Here is an 18,997-nt window from a genome sequence, read left to right as displayed (position 1 = left end):
TTTAAAAAACAAAACAAAAATCCCCAACTAACTATAAATGAAGACTAATAAAGTGGACTTCATCAAAATTAAGAATATCTCTCCAACAAAGCATAGCAGGGAGGAAAAAATACTTGCAACATATAACTAAAAAGAAACTCCCAGCCAGAATGCATAAAGGCCTATTAACTGTTAAGAAAAGAAGGGATAACTTAGAAGAAAAATGGCAAGTGATTTTAACAGGCTCTTCCCAAATAAGACTCCCAAAATCATATGAAAAAAGGTGTCCAACTTTATTACTTTTCAAGAAAACGCATGTTAAAACCACAGCTACTACATACATATTGGAAATGCTAAATTTCAACGGCTGACAATGTCAAGTGTTGGCAAACATGTGCAGCAACAGGAACCCTTACACACTGCTCATCCCAGGGGAACTGGATACGTCACCCCGCACAATCATTCGCAGTACCTGCTGAAGCGGGGCATCGCACACTCCAAAGCCCAGCAATCCAATCCCACTCCTCAGATGTAGGTATACATCAAGTGAGCCAAGAGACAGGAGTCAAGTAGGACATGGAATTATCATTTCTAATAGACAATATCCAGCAACAGTAGAATGGATAAAAGACATACTATGTAACAACAAAATGAATTATGGTTACACAAAACAAAATGGGAGAATCTCACAAACAGTATCGGGTGGAAAAAAAAAAAAGCACCCACCTAAATACACCCCTCCAGCCCGCACCCCTGTTGAAAAGCAATAAACCACAGATTTAAGGCTTTACTTCTGGACTTTCAGTTCTGAATTTATGCCAGTTCTATGCTGTCTAGACTACTGTAAGATTGAAAAAAGTTTTGAAATGGAAAAGTGTGACTACTACCACTTCATTCATCTTTTTCAAAACTGTTTTCACTATTCTGGTCCTTGTATTTCCATACGCACTTTAGAATCAGCGTGTCAATTTCTGCAAAGAAGTCAGCTCAGATGTTGAGAGGGAGAGCACAAATACTTATATCAATGTGGGGAGTACTGCCATTTTAACACCACTTAATACCTCTAATCCATGAACACATAGGATGTCTTTCCATTTATTTAGGTCTTCTTTAGTATGTTTTGACACTGCTTTGTACTTTGCAAAGTACAAGTTTTGCACTTTTGTTGTTTATTCTTAAAAATAATTTTATTTATAAGTATTTTATTCTTTTTAATGCTATCGTAATGGAATTTTTTTCTTAATTTCCCTTTCAGACCATTACTCTTGATTCCCGTCCCGTTTTATCTTCTGTGAAGCTCTCATAAATAAACTAGGTAACTTCAAACAATCACTGGATGCTTTTTATTTTTCCCTCCTCTCAAGACAACGAGCCACACAGAAGCAGACACCGGTTTTTTCTTAACATGATACACCCTGGTGTGACATACAACCGTTTCTCTGACCCCCACCCATTCCGGGTATCTGGACTGTGTCAGATATGGGGCTAGTACGAATAACACAGGCATAAGCATTCATATATGGGCTTTTGGGCCAACTAAAATTAACATTTTTTGTGACAAAAGGTCCAAGAGTTCAACTGGTGGGTCATATAATAATTGCATATTTAATTTTTAGGAGACTGTCTAATGATCTTCTAGACTAAATGTAACATTTGAAATTCCAACTAGAAATGTATGAGTGAGTGATATACTTTCTTCACATCATTGCTAGCATCTGATGCTACCAGTTTTCACTGTAGCCATTCTGTTCCATGTGCAGTGATATTTCACTGTGTTTGAATCTGCGTTTACAGATAACTAATGACATGGAATATCTTCTCATGTGTTTATTCTCCATCTGTAATTTTCTTTGGAGAAATGTCTCTTACATCTTCCGTTCATTTTCTAATTTGATTTTTCTTTACTGTTGAGTTTTTACAAATTCTAGATATAAAAAGTTTTGTCCACTATATCAAATATTTTCTTCTAGTCTGTAGCCTGTGTTTTCATCTTTCATAAGCACAAATTTTTTTATTTTAATGAGATGCAATTATCAGTTTTTTTCTTTCATGAATTGTGCTTTTGGTGTCTCAGAACTATTTTCCTACCTAGATTCTGACTATTTTCTCCTATATTTTTTTTGTAAGTTTTACACTTTCACAATTTTCATTCAAATCTATGATCCATTTTTTCTTAAATTTTGTTAACATACAGTGCAATATTGGTTTCAGGAGTAGAACTCAGTCATTCATCACTTACATTCAACACACAGTGCTCATTACAACAAGTGCCCTCCTTAATACACATCACCCATCTAGCCGACCCCCCCACTCACCTCCCATCATTAACCTTTACTTTGCTCTTTATTGTTAAGAGTCACTTATGGTGGGGTGCCAGGGTGGCTCAGTCAGTTAAGCATCTGCCTTGGGCTCAGGTCATGATCCTAGGGTCCTCGGATCGAGCCCTGCATCAGCTCCCAGTTCAGCGGGGAGTCTGTTTCTCCCTTTCCCTCTGTCCTGCTCACGCCCGCTCCCTCTCAAATAAATAAATCTTTTTAAAAGAAAAAAGACAGAGTCACTTATGACTTGTTTCCCTCTGCTTTTTTCTTTTCCCCCTTCCCATGTTCACCTGTTTCTTAAATTCCACATGAGTGAGACCACATGGTTACATGTCTTTCTCTGAGAGCCCAGATGTCCACCGACTGGTGAATGGATACAGATGTGGTATATGTGTGTGTGTATACGTACACGTACACATACACATACACACACACACACCCCTGGAGTATTATGCAGCCATCAAAAAGAATGAAATCTTGCCATTTGCAACCAAGTGGCTGGAGCTAGAGGGTGTTGTGCCATGTGAAAGAAGTCAGTCAGAGAAAGACAAATTCCATGACCCATTTTAGCATCTATACAAAGCGTAACATTTGGGTTAGGTTCATTTTCTTATCCCATGATGTCCACTAGCACCAGCCTCATTTGTTGAAAAGGCTAACCCTTCTCCATTTTAATTGCTTTTGCACTTTCTCAAAAATCACCTGAGCATCTGGGTGCGTCTATTTCCGGGTTCTCCACAACGTCCCACTGATCTTCGTTTCTACCCTTCTTACACACCATGTTGATAAATAGAGCGAGGCAGTAAGCCTTAACATCAGGAAGTGAGCCTTCTCACTTTATTCTCCTTGTCAAGGCTGTTTTTGCCATTTTAGCCTTGACAAATTAGTTTTAGAATAAGCTTATTTTGTCTAAAAAAAATTAAAAAAAAACCTCGCTGAGATTTTAATGGGAATTGTATTAAACCTGTATTCAATTTTAGGAAAACTGGAATTTTCCAACCCAAGACTATAGTGTCTTTGATTACTTTCATGAAAACACTGTTATTTTCAGCATACCTAAGATTTTGTTTTCATAGTAGTGACCATAAGAGTATATCATTTTTAATCTCAGTTTCCACATGTTGGAGATGGGATTGGTATTTGAGTGGTGATCTTATAATCTGTCACTTTGCTGAACCTACACATTATCATTAGTTTCAGGTTTTTCATCGGTTCCTTGGGATTGTCTACATACACAATCATGTCATCTGCAATGGGGGACATTTTTATTTCATCCTTTCCAATCCGAATTCCTTTAATTTCTTTTACTTGCCTTATTCTCTGAAGCTAGAAATGTTAGTTAAGTAAGAGTGGCAAGAAGAAACATCCTTGACTTACTCCCAACCTGAAAGGTGAGGCATTCAGAATTTCACCATTAAGTATGATGTTGGTTATGTTTTTACAGATGCCTTTTAAACATAATTAAGGTATAATTACCATCTGACCAAAACTGTGAAGAGTTTTTATCATGACTGGGTGTTGGATCATGTAATTTTCTTTAGCCCAATCACAGAGTGGATTACACCGGGTGATTCGGCCTTAAGTACCTGGAACAAGCTCCACTCCGCCATGATGTAGAATTCTCTCTCCATATTGCTGATACCAACTGGCAATTATTTTCTTAAAGAACTTTTGTGTGTCTATATTCACAAGGGGTATTTGTTTTCTCTTGCTGTGCAGTCTTTCTCTTGTGCTGCTATGAGGATAGTAACTGGACTCCTACCACAAGCTGGGCAGTGTTCCAACCTCAACTATTTTCTGGAAACTACTGTGTAAAAATGAGGCTAACTTTAAAAGCCTCAAGGAATTTTTCAATGAAAACATCTGGATCTAGATATTTCCTTCTTGGAGATTTTAAATAGTTAATTCCATTTCCTTACTGTTTGAAGAACCATTCATGTTATCTGTTTTATTTTGTTTGAGTTTGGATAGTTCGTGGTTTGGGAAGAATCCCTCCATCTCATTTAAGCTGGTGTATCGCCTGGAGTACAGCTGTCGGTGGCATTCCATAATGACCCTTTCAATGGCTCAGGACCAGCAGTAATGTCCCTTCTGTCATTCCTGAGATTGGTGACTGCTTTTGCTTTCACTGATTTACTATCTTGTCTTTCTATTTGCAGTTTCATTGATCTGCTCTGGTATTTATTATTTCCTTCCTTCTGCATGCGCAGGTTTAATTCTGCTCTTCGTCTAGTTTCCTGAGCTAGGAACTTAGAGTATTAATTTGAGACCTTTACTTCTTTCTAATGTTGGCACTGACTACTACAAAATTCCTTCTTGGCAATGCCGTACATGCATTCCATGTACTTTGACTGTTGTATTTTCATTTTCATTTTTATGCAGTTAAATGTATTTTGCTTCCTAGATACTTATCTCCATAAGTATCCCACTGTTTACTTTTCATATATTTTAGAGTTCTCCTGTTGTTGTGCTGTTATTAATTTCTAATCTGATTCTACTGTGATGAAACAACCCGCTGTATGATTTCTTTACAATTTTTTGAGGTTTGTTTTATGGATATACTTTGTCTTAGTGCGTGTTCTGAAAGAAATGTGTGCTCTCCTCCTGTCTAGTAGAGTCATCTTCATATGTCAGATAGATGTGGTTGGCTGAGTCTATGTCGCTGCTGACTTCCCGCCCAGCACTTCTAGCCAATGCTCAGAGACTGGGGCTGAAGTGCTCATCATAACTGTGGATTGGTCTATTTCTTTTGTTCAGCTCCAACAGTTTCTGGCTCGTGAGTTCTGTGATTCCGTTATCTGGTGAGTGCAAATTTAGGATTATTTTGTCTTCCTGATGGGTAACCCTGATTATCACTATGTGATGTCTCTCTTTATCTCTAGTCATTTTCTTTACTCTGAGCTCTATTTCACTGGATATTAATACAGGCCCTCCTACTCCTGATCAACTTTTCATGGTGTGTTTTATCCATCCTGTTACTTTCTTTCGCCCTACTTGTGTCACTGGCTTGGAACTCCTTGTGGATGGCACACGGCTGGTCTCGCTTCTGTAGCCGCTGTGCCTATCTCAGGATTTGTGTATTCAGACTATTCATAATAGAAGTGATTATTGTGTAAGTCTGCATTTTATTATTAGTTTTCTGTTGGCTTCCTCTGGTATTCATTCCTCAGTTTCACATTTCCTGCTTTCTTGTATGTTCCCTGAACCCTGTTCAGGAGTCCATCTTAATCTCTCAGATTGTACCTCTCTGCATATTTTTTGTAGTGTTTGTTCTGGGTATTAAAATATATATGGTAATATTTACTTATTAAACTGTCTAAAATATTTATTAAATTGCATTACCTCAAAAAAACAGAATAAAGAAACTGTCTTTCAAGTTCAGCTGTTACAAAAGATGTTTAGGCTGAGTAATGAAGGAGGGCTCTCAAGTGTCACCTTCAATCCTGCACTGCTGGTGTCCTCTGGATCCCCCTCAAACACCTGGACTTCAGAGCTGATGTGAGGACCTAGACAATCAATGACCTGGGCAACCTTCAACTTCTAGGTCTCCTATTCCAAACAGTTACCTTACTTGACACATTCCTCAAGTAATAATATTTAAGTTGACATATTTGTCTAAAATTTTAGGTACTTCTTAGGAGGGTTCCTTGTTAAGCCAGGATACAATCGTTGGGTTTTCTTTCTTCGCCCTGCATGCATGATCTAACCTTGATTCTGCACAGCTCTAGCCTACCACTTTACAAGTGCACGTCAAAGAGCTGCTTCTCCTGCAGAGAGTCTGAGGCTGGAGAACGAGAAGCTTAAACCCAGATCCATCTAACACGAAGGCCCTCGTTCTACTCTCTCCCACTGCCCCAGGCTGCTGCCTTCCTCTCAACAGCTGCAACAACACTGGTCCAAATTTGGTCAGCACACTTTAAATACCCATACGATGACTATCAATAGACTATTTTTAATATCACATTCAGATACAGAATTAGAAGGGCTACCCTCCCACATAAAATCCACCAGGCATTAATTTCTGAGTAGTGATATGGTCAAATAATAGAGAAATTACTTTTCTGGTTAGTGATAAGTGTTGGTAGGATCCTTAAATAAAAAGTAAAAGGACAAAGCCATTTGCTACCATAAAATTGCTATTTCTTTATGATTATGTCAACCACTAATTTTTATCACTACAAAAACCACAAAATTGGCTCAATAGGTATAAATCCACTACTAAAAATTTATCATTTCATAGTAATTACTAGAAATTATATCTCAAATTCCTAAATATTAAAGTTTCTTAGTAACCAAAATATGTGGAAAATTTTTACATGAAAATGAGTGTAAAACTGGAAATAGAAAAAAACTAAACAGGTACAGGGGCTGCCCCTATTCTTTGGTGTACAACATTTCCTAAAGGTTAGTGAAAACATTTTAGAAGTCCTTCCTCCAGCTCTGCTACCAAATCTGTAAACATCAGGGTCGGGCAGGGACCGTACACACGCTCGTACACAACACTGATCTAGTGCGGGAGGACCGCCCATACTGCGCTACCCATGCAGCACTGAAGTCACAAACAGAAAGAAACACATACAGCTACCACCATATTCAAGTAAAACGTTTACCTGGATGTCTACAAAGGCCCACGTCACTCATCAATCTCTCACAGGTGGAGAGTATACCTGGGAGGTCGCAGAGAAGCTCAAGGGGAATGGCCACACATAGATCGAGACGTCTACGTTTCACCCATCTATATGACTGAAGAGATGAGCTTTACAACATGGCCAAGAAGGGCGCACGTGTTACTCAGTAAAATGGGAGCACCGAAGGGCACACCACTCCATCGACCTAGGCAGCAAAGGGAAGGAGAATGTGCGTAACAGGAGAGCAGAGGAGATGAGACGGAAGAATGAGAAGGCCAAACAGCACTCCCTGACCCACAAAAAGACATTCTATCTGCTCTTCAAACCCCACCATCAACACCATTCCGCCTCTTACAAGGGAAACAAGAGGGGATGGGTGTCCCTGCTGACACCAGGTCCCTGCCCGCAAGGCCACACTGCTGGCACTCCCACCTTCTCCTGCAGGCCACTGTGAGCCGCCCTGTGGAGGCCCCCCCCCCCGCACCCCACCGTGGACCAGAATGAGGGAGGCCTCCAGCCAAAAGCTCATGGAACTGAGGCCCTGAACCTGACAACAACTCCCGAGTGAGCTGGAGGTCTCGACCATCTGGCTGACTACAGCCCTGAGAGGGAGCCGGGGCGAGGACCACACGAATCCACACCCCAATTCCTGACCACAGACACCATGAGGTAATGGACGCTGGCGTGTGACTCACGTGCAGCTCAGTCACCTCTCCCGTCAGCATCTACCCTACAGAATCACGTGGAGACGGATGTGTAAGGGTGCTCACAGCACAAGAACAGCGACACAGACGCCTCCTGAAAATCTAACCATGGATCCAAAGCTAGTAACTTACAGTGTCCATACAACCAAACGCTACAGAAATGAATTGCAAATCAGTATGTTCAATTTTGTCCCATTTTGTAAAATCAAACAAACATACCCCAGAACATTCTCTGTATACAGATTACTGTAGCAAGATAAAGCCCACTTTAGTCTCGAGGAGAAAGACCTTCCTTACCAAACATCTCCACGAGGTGGCTCAGGCTGGGTGCATGCCTGCATGCCAGATGGCACCAAGGGCTCAAACTATTTTTGTAAGAGGCTTATTACAACTTCTCAAACAACAATTTTTTTTAAAAAGTTGTTCTAGAGCCTTAAAAACAGAAAAAAAAAAAAAAAAGAAAGAAAGAAAAAAGAAAAAGAAAAAACAGAGGCTGTCCATTCATCCACCGTTCCTCAGGGAAGTCAGTGCGTACAGAAGCACTCCCTCCCACAGCAGGCAGCCCACACACTCATCCCCCCAGGGCACCTGACAACCTCCAAGTCTGACACTGAGGGGTTTTCTTAATGGCCTTTTCCTACAATGACCTAATAAGTTTTTTCTTTCTAATATTCTCTTACTTCCATTGACCTTTCCTTCTTGAAGTTTCTAAATCCCAAGAATAACATCAAATTATTATGTGTAATATATCTATCTATAAAAGGAGGTTTTAGAAAATAAAACATATTCTAAATAGGTTCTAACTAATATAATTCTTTGGTCAAATGAAATAATTCTGATAATGCAATATTAAGCAGTTAACACGCCTTATTTTAGACAAAATACAATTTCACCTGCATACACTGAAATGTACTAAAGCAAAACAGAATACAGAAAGGTCTACATTTTTCTTCATGTATATCATATCTTATGCAAAGAAATTAAGATTTAAAATAACTGTCTCAATTTCCTTCAGATGCAAAGTTACTGCAATCAAGCTAAATGTTAATCACCGGCATAGACAGGTCTAAAATATATTAAAAATGCATCAACCTTTTCCACTATGATGAGGTCTCCAACTTGTATGTCTGAACTCTTAACTTGCACTTTACCTTAAAAAAAAGAAGAAGTATAATCAACTCAAGGAAACAACAGCACACCAGAGTTCAAGTTTCAATTGACAAATAACACTTTAGAAATAACTTTCGGGGGGTGGGGGAAACACTAGGAATTTATCTGTACTTATACTTTCAGGATAAATTTACTTCACATAGACACAGTCACTAAAAATTAACTTCTCTTAGCTCCCAAGTACAATTAACTGCCCCCCAATAAAAGACGTGGGGTGTGGGAGAGGGCTCCAAGTGGAGGGGTCTTCCCAAATCTGCCATTATTTCGGGTCTGGGTCCAGCAATGACAATCAGAAACAGCACTGAAGATGATTTAATGAGTGAGTAACAGGAAGATGTCAATCCTTACATTAATACTGTGAATGGCATTGACTGACACATAACTGACAGAACAAGAGAAGTAAAGAAAATGATACATCACATCTCCCTGCGCTGGTAGCTGTACGGATGGCTCCGTACTGGTAACCGATGCTGGCACGGTCGAAAGCTTTATCAAGAAGTGATTGTTCTACAGGACACAGTGTGCAAGTTCTTAGATTATAAACTTAAACAGATAACACTGTATAAAGTTAACGTCATACAGGGTAGACAAAATGTTATATACGTAATTTGAGACACCATCCTACATAAGTAACAAAACTTACTCAAATTCTCTCTCTCCCTGGGACTCTTAACCCTCCCTCCCTCCCTCCCTCCCACTGTCCATCTCCCTTTTAGAACTGGCAACAGCCTTGTGGATCTATTTTTACCTTTTTATGGCTCTTTTAACATGGGAAAAGACCTGTCTTCACATTCAATTCATTCTGAAGCTAACAGAACAAGAAGTGAGTTCATATCACATCATCAGAAACTAGCATTACCAGCCATACCACTGACTTTTAGACCACATTCAACTTACTACAAACTTATTTCCTAAATACTTCTTGAAGCAGCTGACTTTCAACAGGACCACACCTGTCCCTAAAGATGTGTTTTGAGGACATCAAAAAAATTTTTTAACTATTATATTTTTCCATGTTACTTAATAATACAATAGACATATAAGGACTAGAACTAGTTGGGGGGAGCTAATTTTTTATTCATATTATAAAATAGCAATGTTCTTTAGAATTACATGTGAAACAAATCTTAAGTATCTTCATAATTGACAAGTATATGTCTATTAATAGCCAGAAAGTATACTTACAAGAGAAGGTCTATTTTAATTATTTTTTTCATCTGGTCCCTTCGAGCTTCACGTCTGTGCTCCCTCTATTATGTTTTCTATAGCTCAGCACCAGGCAGCAAAGTTACTCACTAATCTCATGCTCCCTGAGTATTACTCAACAGAATTCCTGTCTTATAACTTAATTTTATTTTCTCTCCTACTATCCAATCCACTGTTCCTTCCTTCCGCTTTTCTATATTCTCTGTAATGGACCCATTCAAAAAGGAGAGGCAGAGAAACAGCTGCGATCGTAAGAGAAAATAAATGTAGTAAACAATGTTTAAATACTATGAAACAGAAAAATACATCCTCTTCTGACTCCTTAATCAAGATCTTACATTTCTGAGAAAGAGACACACTACTCTATCGCAAAACAGACACAATTTATATTTAATGGCCTTTAGTTTGGGGGCATTATATAGTGATTTTTATTCATTTCGATGGAACTTACTTACAAATACATGTTTAAGGAAAACAGCTGATGCTAAAACACAATGCAGAAAGTTCTCACGTTAAGAATATGACAATAGGAACAAAACAGGAGAAGGCTATCATGTCAGATCAGTATGGCAATCTGCCTCACATACCTGCTCAAAGTACACATTTCTAAATTTTAAAGAATTGGTCAAATTGCTTAATGGCTCTTAGTTCTCTAGCAATTTGAAATAATCTCTGTGCAGGGGACTCCCTGTACCTCCTTTACAGCCTTGGTCACATGAACTCACTGACTTCTCTTCTGTTTCTTCAAGAGCAGTTCTGGCATTAGACAGAAAAGATGAAGAAAGATTACCTGCCCCCTAGGCACCTGCCCCCCAGTGACAGCCCAGCTGCCCATTATGAACAGCTCATGCCCACACGAATGGTTTGATTTCTGGCCACCCTCCGTGAACTGAGCTGACAGCTGACCCTACAAACATACTATTATCAGAGCTGGGGGACTGGTAACAAAAGAAAATCCCTAAATTTTACATGTCACAGCACAAAGAAAAGCCAGAACTGCTACCTGCCCTCACGGCCCAGTAGAGCCGTCAACAATGCAAAGTGTTTCTGAAGTGAGCATCTAAAATTTAATAATCCCAAAGCTATACTTGATAGAACCAAGTTCTAAATTCAGTAACAAGTACAGGCCAGTACTTACACCTAAGGACAGTTTTTCTTAAAAACGCTGTATTCAATTTACCTCGAGTACAAGCTCTGGCCTTTTCCTTTCTGATGAAATGGTTGTCAATGTTACCAAGTACGGTTAACAGCCATCCTTCCCTCTCTCTAAAACTACTGCAACGACATCTTTCCGTTAAGCCCTCCTCCTAGCAATAAATGTCCCCTGCCACCATGCTTCCGAAGAAGAAGCTTACAAGTTTCTCAGAAGAAAAGCATTCAACTGGCTTGTTGCATGAACCAAATTTCACAGTCTCCTTTGAAAGATCAAGAAGTAACTCAAAGGCCTACTTAGTCTTACTCCAAAACTTCTTAAACATAGACCCTGCCCACCAATCTCAGTGCTACTCATTTTTTACCTGAATAAAGAGAACACTCTACCAAATGGTCTCCATTACTATCAACTCCCTAATTCAATATGAATTCCAAATGAACTGGTTGGCAAAACTAAGGATTATGTTTATCTCCACCCAAAAAATCTCCATTATTTGACAGCTACTTAGAAAGTAATTCAGATTTACATCATTATACACATGTTCTTCAAAACTAATCTCAAATTAATTTTCTGGCTTTAAAACAGTCTACATTTGCTTTCACTGCTGTATCCCACAACCCTCTGGGGCCCAAGTTCTCTACACTAGCTGTTTCTTTTGACTGGAAGCCCTCCCTTCACAGCCCGCCTTAATTCCATAGCAAACAGAGCCTCCCAAAGCCTTCAGGGACCCACATGAGCACCAGCAGTATGCACACACACCTCTACACAATGTGCTTATCTGCGGTGAACAGACATCAAAGTGTCTACTAAACCCAGACCCTGTGTGTGACGGGTTCAAAGCATAACTGAAATATACCTTTAGGACGTTTAGTTTGTTCTTTGCAAATGCATCAAACTTACCGCACTTCAAAACAAGAGAAGTTTATGACCAAACTATTCTTAATCAGTTAAATGGGTCCAATGTTGCAATGGACTAATGGGGAAGTGGCTACATAAGCCATCCCGAACCAGACAAAGATAACAAATAAGGATGAAAATGCATTACTTCTTTCCCAACAAAACACACACAGGTAATAAGAGTGGGAGATAATCAAGCAAATTTTTAAGAAAGGAACTGATTACACATAGTGGCGCCCTGGAAGGTAACTGACCAGACGACACGCGCAGGTCCCCGGGCACACGACTGCACACTACAGGGGCAAGCTGCTTGTCTTGTCTTCGCTGTCTGGGTGGGACCAGCACCCCCACCAACTCCCTGAACAGTTTAACTGGCTGTGGAAGTAGAACCCTAATTTAACAAGGATTATGAAGCAAGGTGGGTAGCTAGAAAATGTTTACTTACATATATAAGTAAACAACATTTTAAGAAAGACCTATACTCTGAAAAGAAATATTACTGAGAGAAATTTTAAGACTTAAATAAAGGGAAAGATCTATCTCACTGATGGGTCGGAAGACTCAGTATTAATAAAACGTTAGTTCCCCCTCAAATTTATCTATAGATTCAATAGAATTCCAGTCAAAATCTCAGCAGGCATTTTTAGAGAAACTGACAAGCTGATTCTAAAAGTCGTATCAAAATACACAGGACCTAGACCAGACTCTAAGAACGAAAAACAAAGCTGAAGGGAAAACACCACCTGATTTCAAGAATTATTATAAAGAAACAGTAATCAAAAAAGAATGGTATTAGCATAAAGAGAGAAACAGATAAGTGGAGTAGAAGAGACAGTCCAGAAATAAACCCACACATAAAAGACAACTAATTTCTTTTAAAAGATTTTATTTATTTATTTGAGAGAGAGAGCACAAGCAGGGGGAGCAGCAGGGAGTCCAATGCGGGGCTCAATCCCAGGACCCTGGGATCATGACCTGAGCCAAAGGCAGATGCTTAACTGACTGAGCTTCCCAGGCACCCCAAAAGACAACTGATTTTTGACAGAAATGTAAAGGCAATGCCATGTGAAAAAGATGACTTTTCCAAACACGGTGCTAGAAGCATTTGGATATCCACATGCAAAGAAAGTACTTACATGCACACCTGGCACAGGTACAGAAATTTACTCAATATGGATATACATAATACAAACCCTAAAACCAAAGTACTTATAGAAGAAGAAACATAGGAGAAACATAGCAGAAAATCTTTGTGAACGTGAGTTAGGCCAAGAGTTCTTAGATAGGAAAGCAAAAGCACAATCACGAAGGAAAAAACCGACAAAACAGACTTCATCAACTAGAACATCACAGGGGCCGGGAACAGCGCAAAGGTGTAAGACCAAGGAATCAGCAGTTGAAAAACAGCTGGAGTCAGGTGTAAGAGGGAGGAAAAGAGAAAGAGACGAAGAGTGCCTCGCACCAGGTGAAGCGGCCCCCAGCCCCGGCTGAAAAGCCACCACCACATGGCAGGGCTGCAGAGGAAGAGAGCTCTATGAAATCCAGAAGGCACACTGGAGCGGTCTGCAGTGGGAGCCTGAGGCAGTAAAGGAACCTGAGAGTCAGAGACACAGTGGAAAAGGCAAGGATACGAATACAAACAAAGTCTCAAGACGATGAAAGGCGGCTTTACAGTCTGAGGCTGTCCCCAGTAAATGACAGAAACAAGACAGGCCCCGTGAAACCCGTCCTGGAGCACACAAGCCAGGACTCTGCTCAGGCTCGGAGGCCCTGGGGGAGGACACAATTCCATTCTGACTCTGCTAAAGGTGGGCAGGAGCAGGGAGGCACGTGGTATCCCTCCCCCAACACAGGCTGGGGACAAAAGTGGGAACAAAATGGGCAAGGCCCTGCCCGCAGGGAACCTACACTCCAGTGACCTGACATAGAGCACAGTGAGATCAAATACAGTGATGTGTGAATTATAGCAATCACACCCTAGTAAATAAAAAGAAGGAGGGACACCTGGGTGGCTCAGTCGTTAAGTGTCTGCCTTCGGCTCAGGGCGTGATCCCAGCGTTCTGGGATCGAGCACCCACATCAGGCTCCTCTGCTTGGAGCCTGCTTCTTCCTCTCCCACTCCCCCGCTTGTTTCTCTCTCACTGGCTGTCTCTGTGTCAAATAAATAAATAAATAAAATCTTCAAAAAAAAAAATCAAAGTTAAAAAAAATAAAAGGAAAAAGAAGGAAATACTGCTGTTTTGGGGTGAGGGTTATAAAGCATCTTGCTGGAAGTAACCAATTTTTACTCTTAAACATTAATGAGCAATAATCACGATAGTTTTAAAAAGCATTCTTTAGCAATAACAAAAAAAATTATGACGCCCAAGTTAAACAATCAAATCTTTTTCTTGTTCTATCAGTAAAAAAATAAGCTTTAGAACGAATATGGAAATTATAAAATATTATATTGTGGTAAAGAAGCATTTAAAGCACATAATGTTATTCACTGGATCAATTATATCAGGCAACCACTTCCCCTCTAAAATTATGTCACTAGCTAATACCATCCATGTAGTACCAATAGAGTCCAGAAGCTGCCAGAAGAGACTACTCATACAGACTACAGCCCACCAATGCACATATCTTCTCCCTGAAGCAATATGCAGAACTAAATAATGAAATAAATATCAATAGCAATTCACTATATTAAATAAAGATTTTGTAGAAAAGTACAGGGTTTAAAAAATTAGTAAGTATCTCAATACTAAATAGTTTATCAACTAACAGACACAAATGAAAATTTTAATGGTCTTACTACTGACGAGACACTTCAAAGTCTTGGTTAAGCCTGCTGGTGTTTGCATAAGAGAAATGTCTAATCTTTGTTTTCTGTGGTTAGAAAGAATACACATCTACCAAATGTTAAAATACAACATACCGTTAATATGAACAGTAGCAAGTTTTAAGACTCTCAATCACAAAAGAAACAGAAGCTTTATGAAAAAGCCGCCTTCCTCTCTCCTGGGCCTACAAAGTTACAAAAATCCGAGGGCCCTACGTGAATCTGCTCGGTGACATTACTACTAAAAGGGGCATGAACTAAACATGGTTCAGAATTGTCTCCAGTCTCTCTTTTCCTTAGATTTTCAATAATCCCACGGTGGTCTACTGCTCCAATACTCCCAAGTGTGGAGGCGGACACCAATCCTTGGTAGAAAATGAAGAAACCACTGATGAAGGCGGCAAGCAGCCGCAAGCCCATTTATGAGGTTTCGATGTCACTGGTCGAATACGCGAGCAGAAAGAAAGTCTCAGAATCATCTTAGAGTGTTTCATATTTCCAGCGAAAACAAGAAAAAAAAAATGAAAAAGAGAAATAACTGGTGGAGGAAGGGAGGGAAAGAGGGAGAAAGGGAAAGATTTTCCAAGATACTGCAATGTGCTAAAAAGTAACATTACTTAAAACTGGAATGGGATCAACACGGAAATCTGGATGAGTCAGTGGAGCAGAAGAGAAAGCGAAGGAAAGGGCCCAAACAAATCTGATGCATTTCTCAAAGGTCTAAGAACTTTAATAACATTAATAACCAGTTTGAAAGGAACTAACTAACCATTTGGGGGAAAAAAAGAAGACAGATTCCTTCTTCATACAAGCACACCTGATAGTAAAACTACAAGTGGCTATGGAAAGTGAACACACAGAAACACTGTAGCGAGATTAAAATACTCATTTACACTGGGGCTGAAGAGACCTTCTAAGACTGAAGTAAAAACCGCAAAGGAAAAGATCAGATTTGTATACATAAAAAGTATAAATTTACCTACATTTAAAAGAAAAAGATACAAAAATGAGTCAAGAAGACAACAATATTTGTCACAGGATAAATTTCTCCTGGAGAAATTATGAAAAAGTAAAGACGGACGTATGAAAAAAGGAATAAACTTTTATCAAAGATCAAAATGAAAAATGAAAAGTTAAAAGGTAAGCAGCAAGCAAAACACAATGAGAGCACTTTTCACCAAGAAAGCTGGGAAGTTAAAAAAAAAGTATCTAAAGTAGGGCATGGACGTCAGGAAAAGGGAATGTGTGGGCACAGTGGAGTGCAAACTGCCGTACCCTCACTGGGCAGCTGCCTGAAAACATCAGGCTTTTACTTCTCATCTTTGATTTGGAAATTTCTAGTGTACTTAGTACCTACCATGTGCCAGCCGCCCTACAAAACTCTAGGGAAAACAGCAGTATGAACACAGCTGAGAATCTAATAATAAAGGTGATCACCAGAGTGACCCCAGCGAGCAGGAGGAGACACCAGATGCTAGCACAGACATGTGCCCACACACAACAACAATTACTTCTCATCTGTGAGAGGGCACTTTGTGTTAGCCAGTATTTTTCATACTTTCACGTGGCCCCTAATCTCCAAACAGTGCAATAAAAAATATTAAGTGTATGAATAGCAGAAGAAATAAGTTCATACAGATCCTCTTAGGGTGACCCAGGGAAAAAAGGATGGTGAGGAGGGTAATGAGTACATATCTAGCCCCGGGTATCTATGTCCACCTCAGTACAGCCACAGAGAACTAAACAGACGAGATAACAAATCTCAACTGTATGTCTGTGCCTGACATGTACTAGATTGAAGAACTACTACTGAATAGTACAAATGTAATAATGTATACTGAACATTCTTCAATGGATATTTTCCAAACGCTGCTCAGACCACAGACAGGAAAAAAGACTACATGCCATAAACATGTGAAAAGGTGAGCACATTTATCAAAGGACTACTCTACATACATACAGAAAATACACAAACAGGACTTCCAAGTATCCACTGCTCTCTCCTTCATCTGCACTGCCAAAAAAAAGTGGACCACTGAGAGATGAAACCACGTGAATGAAAGAAGGAAAGTCACCAACGCTTCTCTGCGGACTGGATGGCGGCAATCCACCCTAACTACTTCTGAGTTTATCAGCTCCTAAGCAATTTCTGATGGGAAAATTCAGCTGACATTTGAGAATACTATTTTTTAAAAAACCCAACTATCTGAAGACATAACTGTCACAAAAGGAAATTCTTATCAAGTGGAAAATCCAGTAACTCATGAAACCAGTTACAAATTAGGATTTCCAGTGAAAGTGCGCATCGCCCGCAAAGTACGAAAGGCAGTAAAGAGGGATTTTAAGATCCCCTGATTTTTTTCAAGGAATAACTATGACACCCAGTCAATTTCATTAAAAGATGAATTTCATTAAGATAACTCATGATATCTTATGTAAAAAAAAAAAAGGTATGTGACAACAACGTCCACAGTAAGGATCAAAGATGCTAGAACAGACAGGAATAAAGAACATGGTCTCTTTCTGCGGATAAAGTTCCTTTTCGGCAAGGAAACTGGAACACAAGAAGCATGTAAGTATGTAAATGTTCTTCCTGGCACACACACACACAATGTACACAATGTTCAAAGTCAACAGGCTTCCCTCTCTCTCCTACGTCTGAATGCTAGAAAGCACGTTAAACAACAAAATGCCGTAACTATGACAAGAAACAGCTAAGACTGACTGCAGTCAACACCAACTGTATGAAGGAGCCATTGCACAGAATTAATTCCAGACCCATTTCTAAATCTGAAGTCCCACATTAGCTTTAGGTGTACATGTGGAATATACACCAAGAGTGGGTGACATAATGTTGTCCTGTTGAGATCTAGTGGCCGACTAAGACAAAAAAAAATACTCTAAATTCATCGCCTCTGCCAGAATACTGCATGAACTCTCTAAAAAGCGTAGTCGAGGACTTACTCATGTTTGAATCCTCACACACTGGGTACTCAGTGACTATCCGGAACCGAACCGAGAGCCAGCCAATGGAATGACTGCAGCCAAGTGTGCAGGTCACACACCTCTCCTGAGCAAGAGGTAAAAAGAATCCAAATGCAGAAAGGCCCCACAATTCAAAGTCCTCATCAGGGACTTTTGTAAAAGCTGCCCACAATTTCACATTCTCCTCCTAAACTCTGACTCACATGCTGTCCATTAGGGGCCAAAAATGAATAATAAAGCAGTCGCAAATGGGGAAAGCAAAGACAGTGGCCGTAGCAGACCCAGGAAACTCCCACACGGCAAGAGAAGCAGCTTCTCGAGCAACAGCACAGGCAGCTAACTAAACATCGCCTGGCGTCAGGGCACCCGGCTGGCTGGGCAGGAGGAGCAGGCGACCCCTGATCTCGGGGTCGTGAGCTTCAGCCTCACACTGGGTGCAGAGATGACTAAAACAGTAACTAAATAAAAGTAAAAATCTCAGTGTTGACTGAGATTGTATACCAGTTAAAATACTCTCTGCTTCTAAATAAAGCACCCTCAAGATGGGAGCATACTTAAAAGTGGACGTGGCTTTCCTTTTCCACAGAAAACATACAGCAGAGAACATTTTCCCAGAGTATTTCTTCAGGAATGTGCTTAAGAACTCCAAATACACGTACTGCATGGTGCACTGGGTGTTATACGCAACTAATGAATCATCGAACTTTACATCGGAAACCGGGGATGTACTGTATGGTGACTAACATAATATAAAAAAAAGAACTCCAAATACAAAAAGTTCAAATACTGTAAATATGACATAACAAACCACAGTTAAGTCACATAAAGAAGTAGCTATCAATGCCATTCAAAGAATACATCACTACGAAATATTAGAAATTAAGATGAACAGAAAGTATTCTTAACAAGAAAACAAATTTCAAACTAAAGTCAATGAGCAAATACATGCATTTTTTTATATCCCAGATTTTACTTTTCAGTCATTTGCATCAGAATACCAGCCACAAAGCAAACACCACAGTTGATGGAACACTGGGTTTGACATCAGAATCGTCCAAGTTCGAATATGAACTCTACCAAAACCGCAGTGGCTCAGGGCAAATCACAGGGCGTGAGCTTCAGGTCCCTCACCT

General features: G+C 39.8%; 1 protein-coding gene across 14 annotated transcripts in view; it reads right to left on the bottom strand.

The window, feature by feature from the left end:
* ATP9B (ATPase phospholipid transporting 9B (putative)) overlaps positions 1 to 18,997 on the bottom strand; it is a 246,726-nt gene that overhangs the window by 180,192 nt on the left and 47,537 nt on the right. For 13 of the 14 annotated variants that reach the window (XM_034642307.1, XM_034642309.1, XM_034642302.1 and 10 more), the window contains one exon: positions 8,722 to 8,780. The exons of the other annotated variant lie outside the window; for it this stretch is intronic. In XM_034642307.1, coding sequence (XP_034498198.1) covers positions 8,722 to 8,780 — 59 coding nt within the window. The remainder of the gene's footprint in view (positions 1 to 8,721; positions 8,781 to 18,997) is intronic. 14 annotated transcript variants of the gene reach the window in all.

This window comes from Ailuropoda melanoleuca, chromosome 14 (genome assembly GCF_002007445.2).
Source record: "Ailuropoda melanoleuca isolate Jingjing chromosome 14, ASM200744v2, whole genome shotgun sequence".
Lineage (NCBI taxonomy): Eukaryota > Metazoa > Chordata > Mammalia > Carnivora > Ursidae > Ailuropoda > Ailuropoda melanoleuca.
The sequence above is the reverse complement of the archived record's forward strand: the minus strand, read 5'-3'. Positions and strand labels throughout refer to the sequence as shown.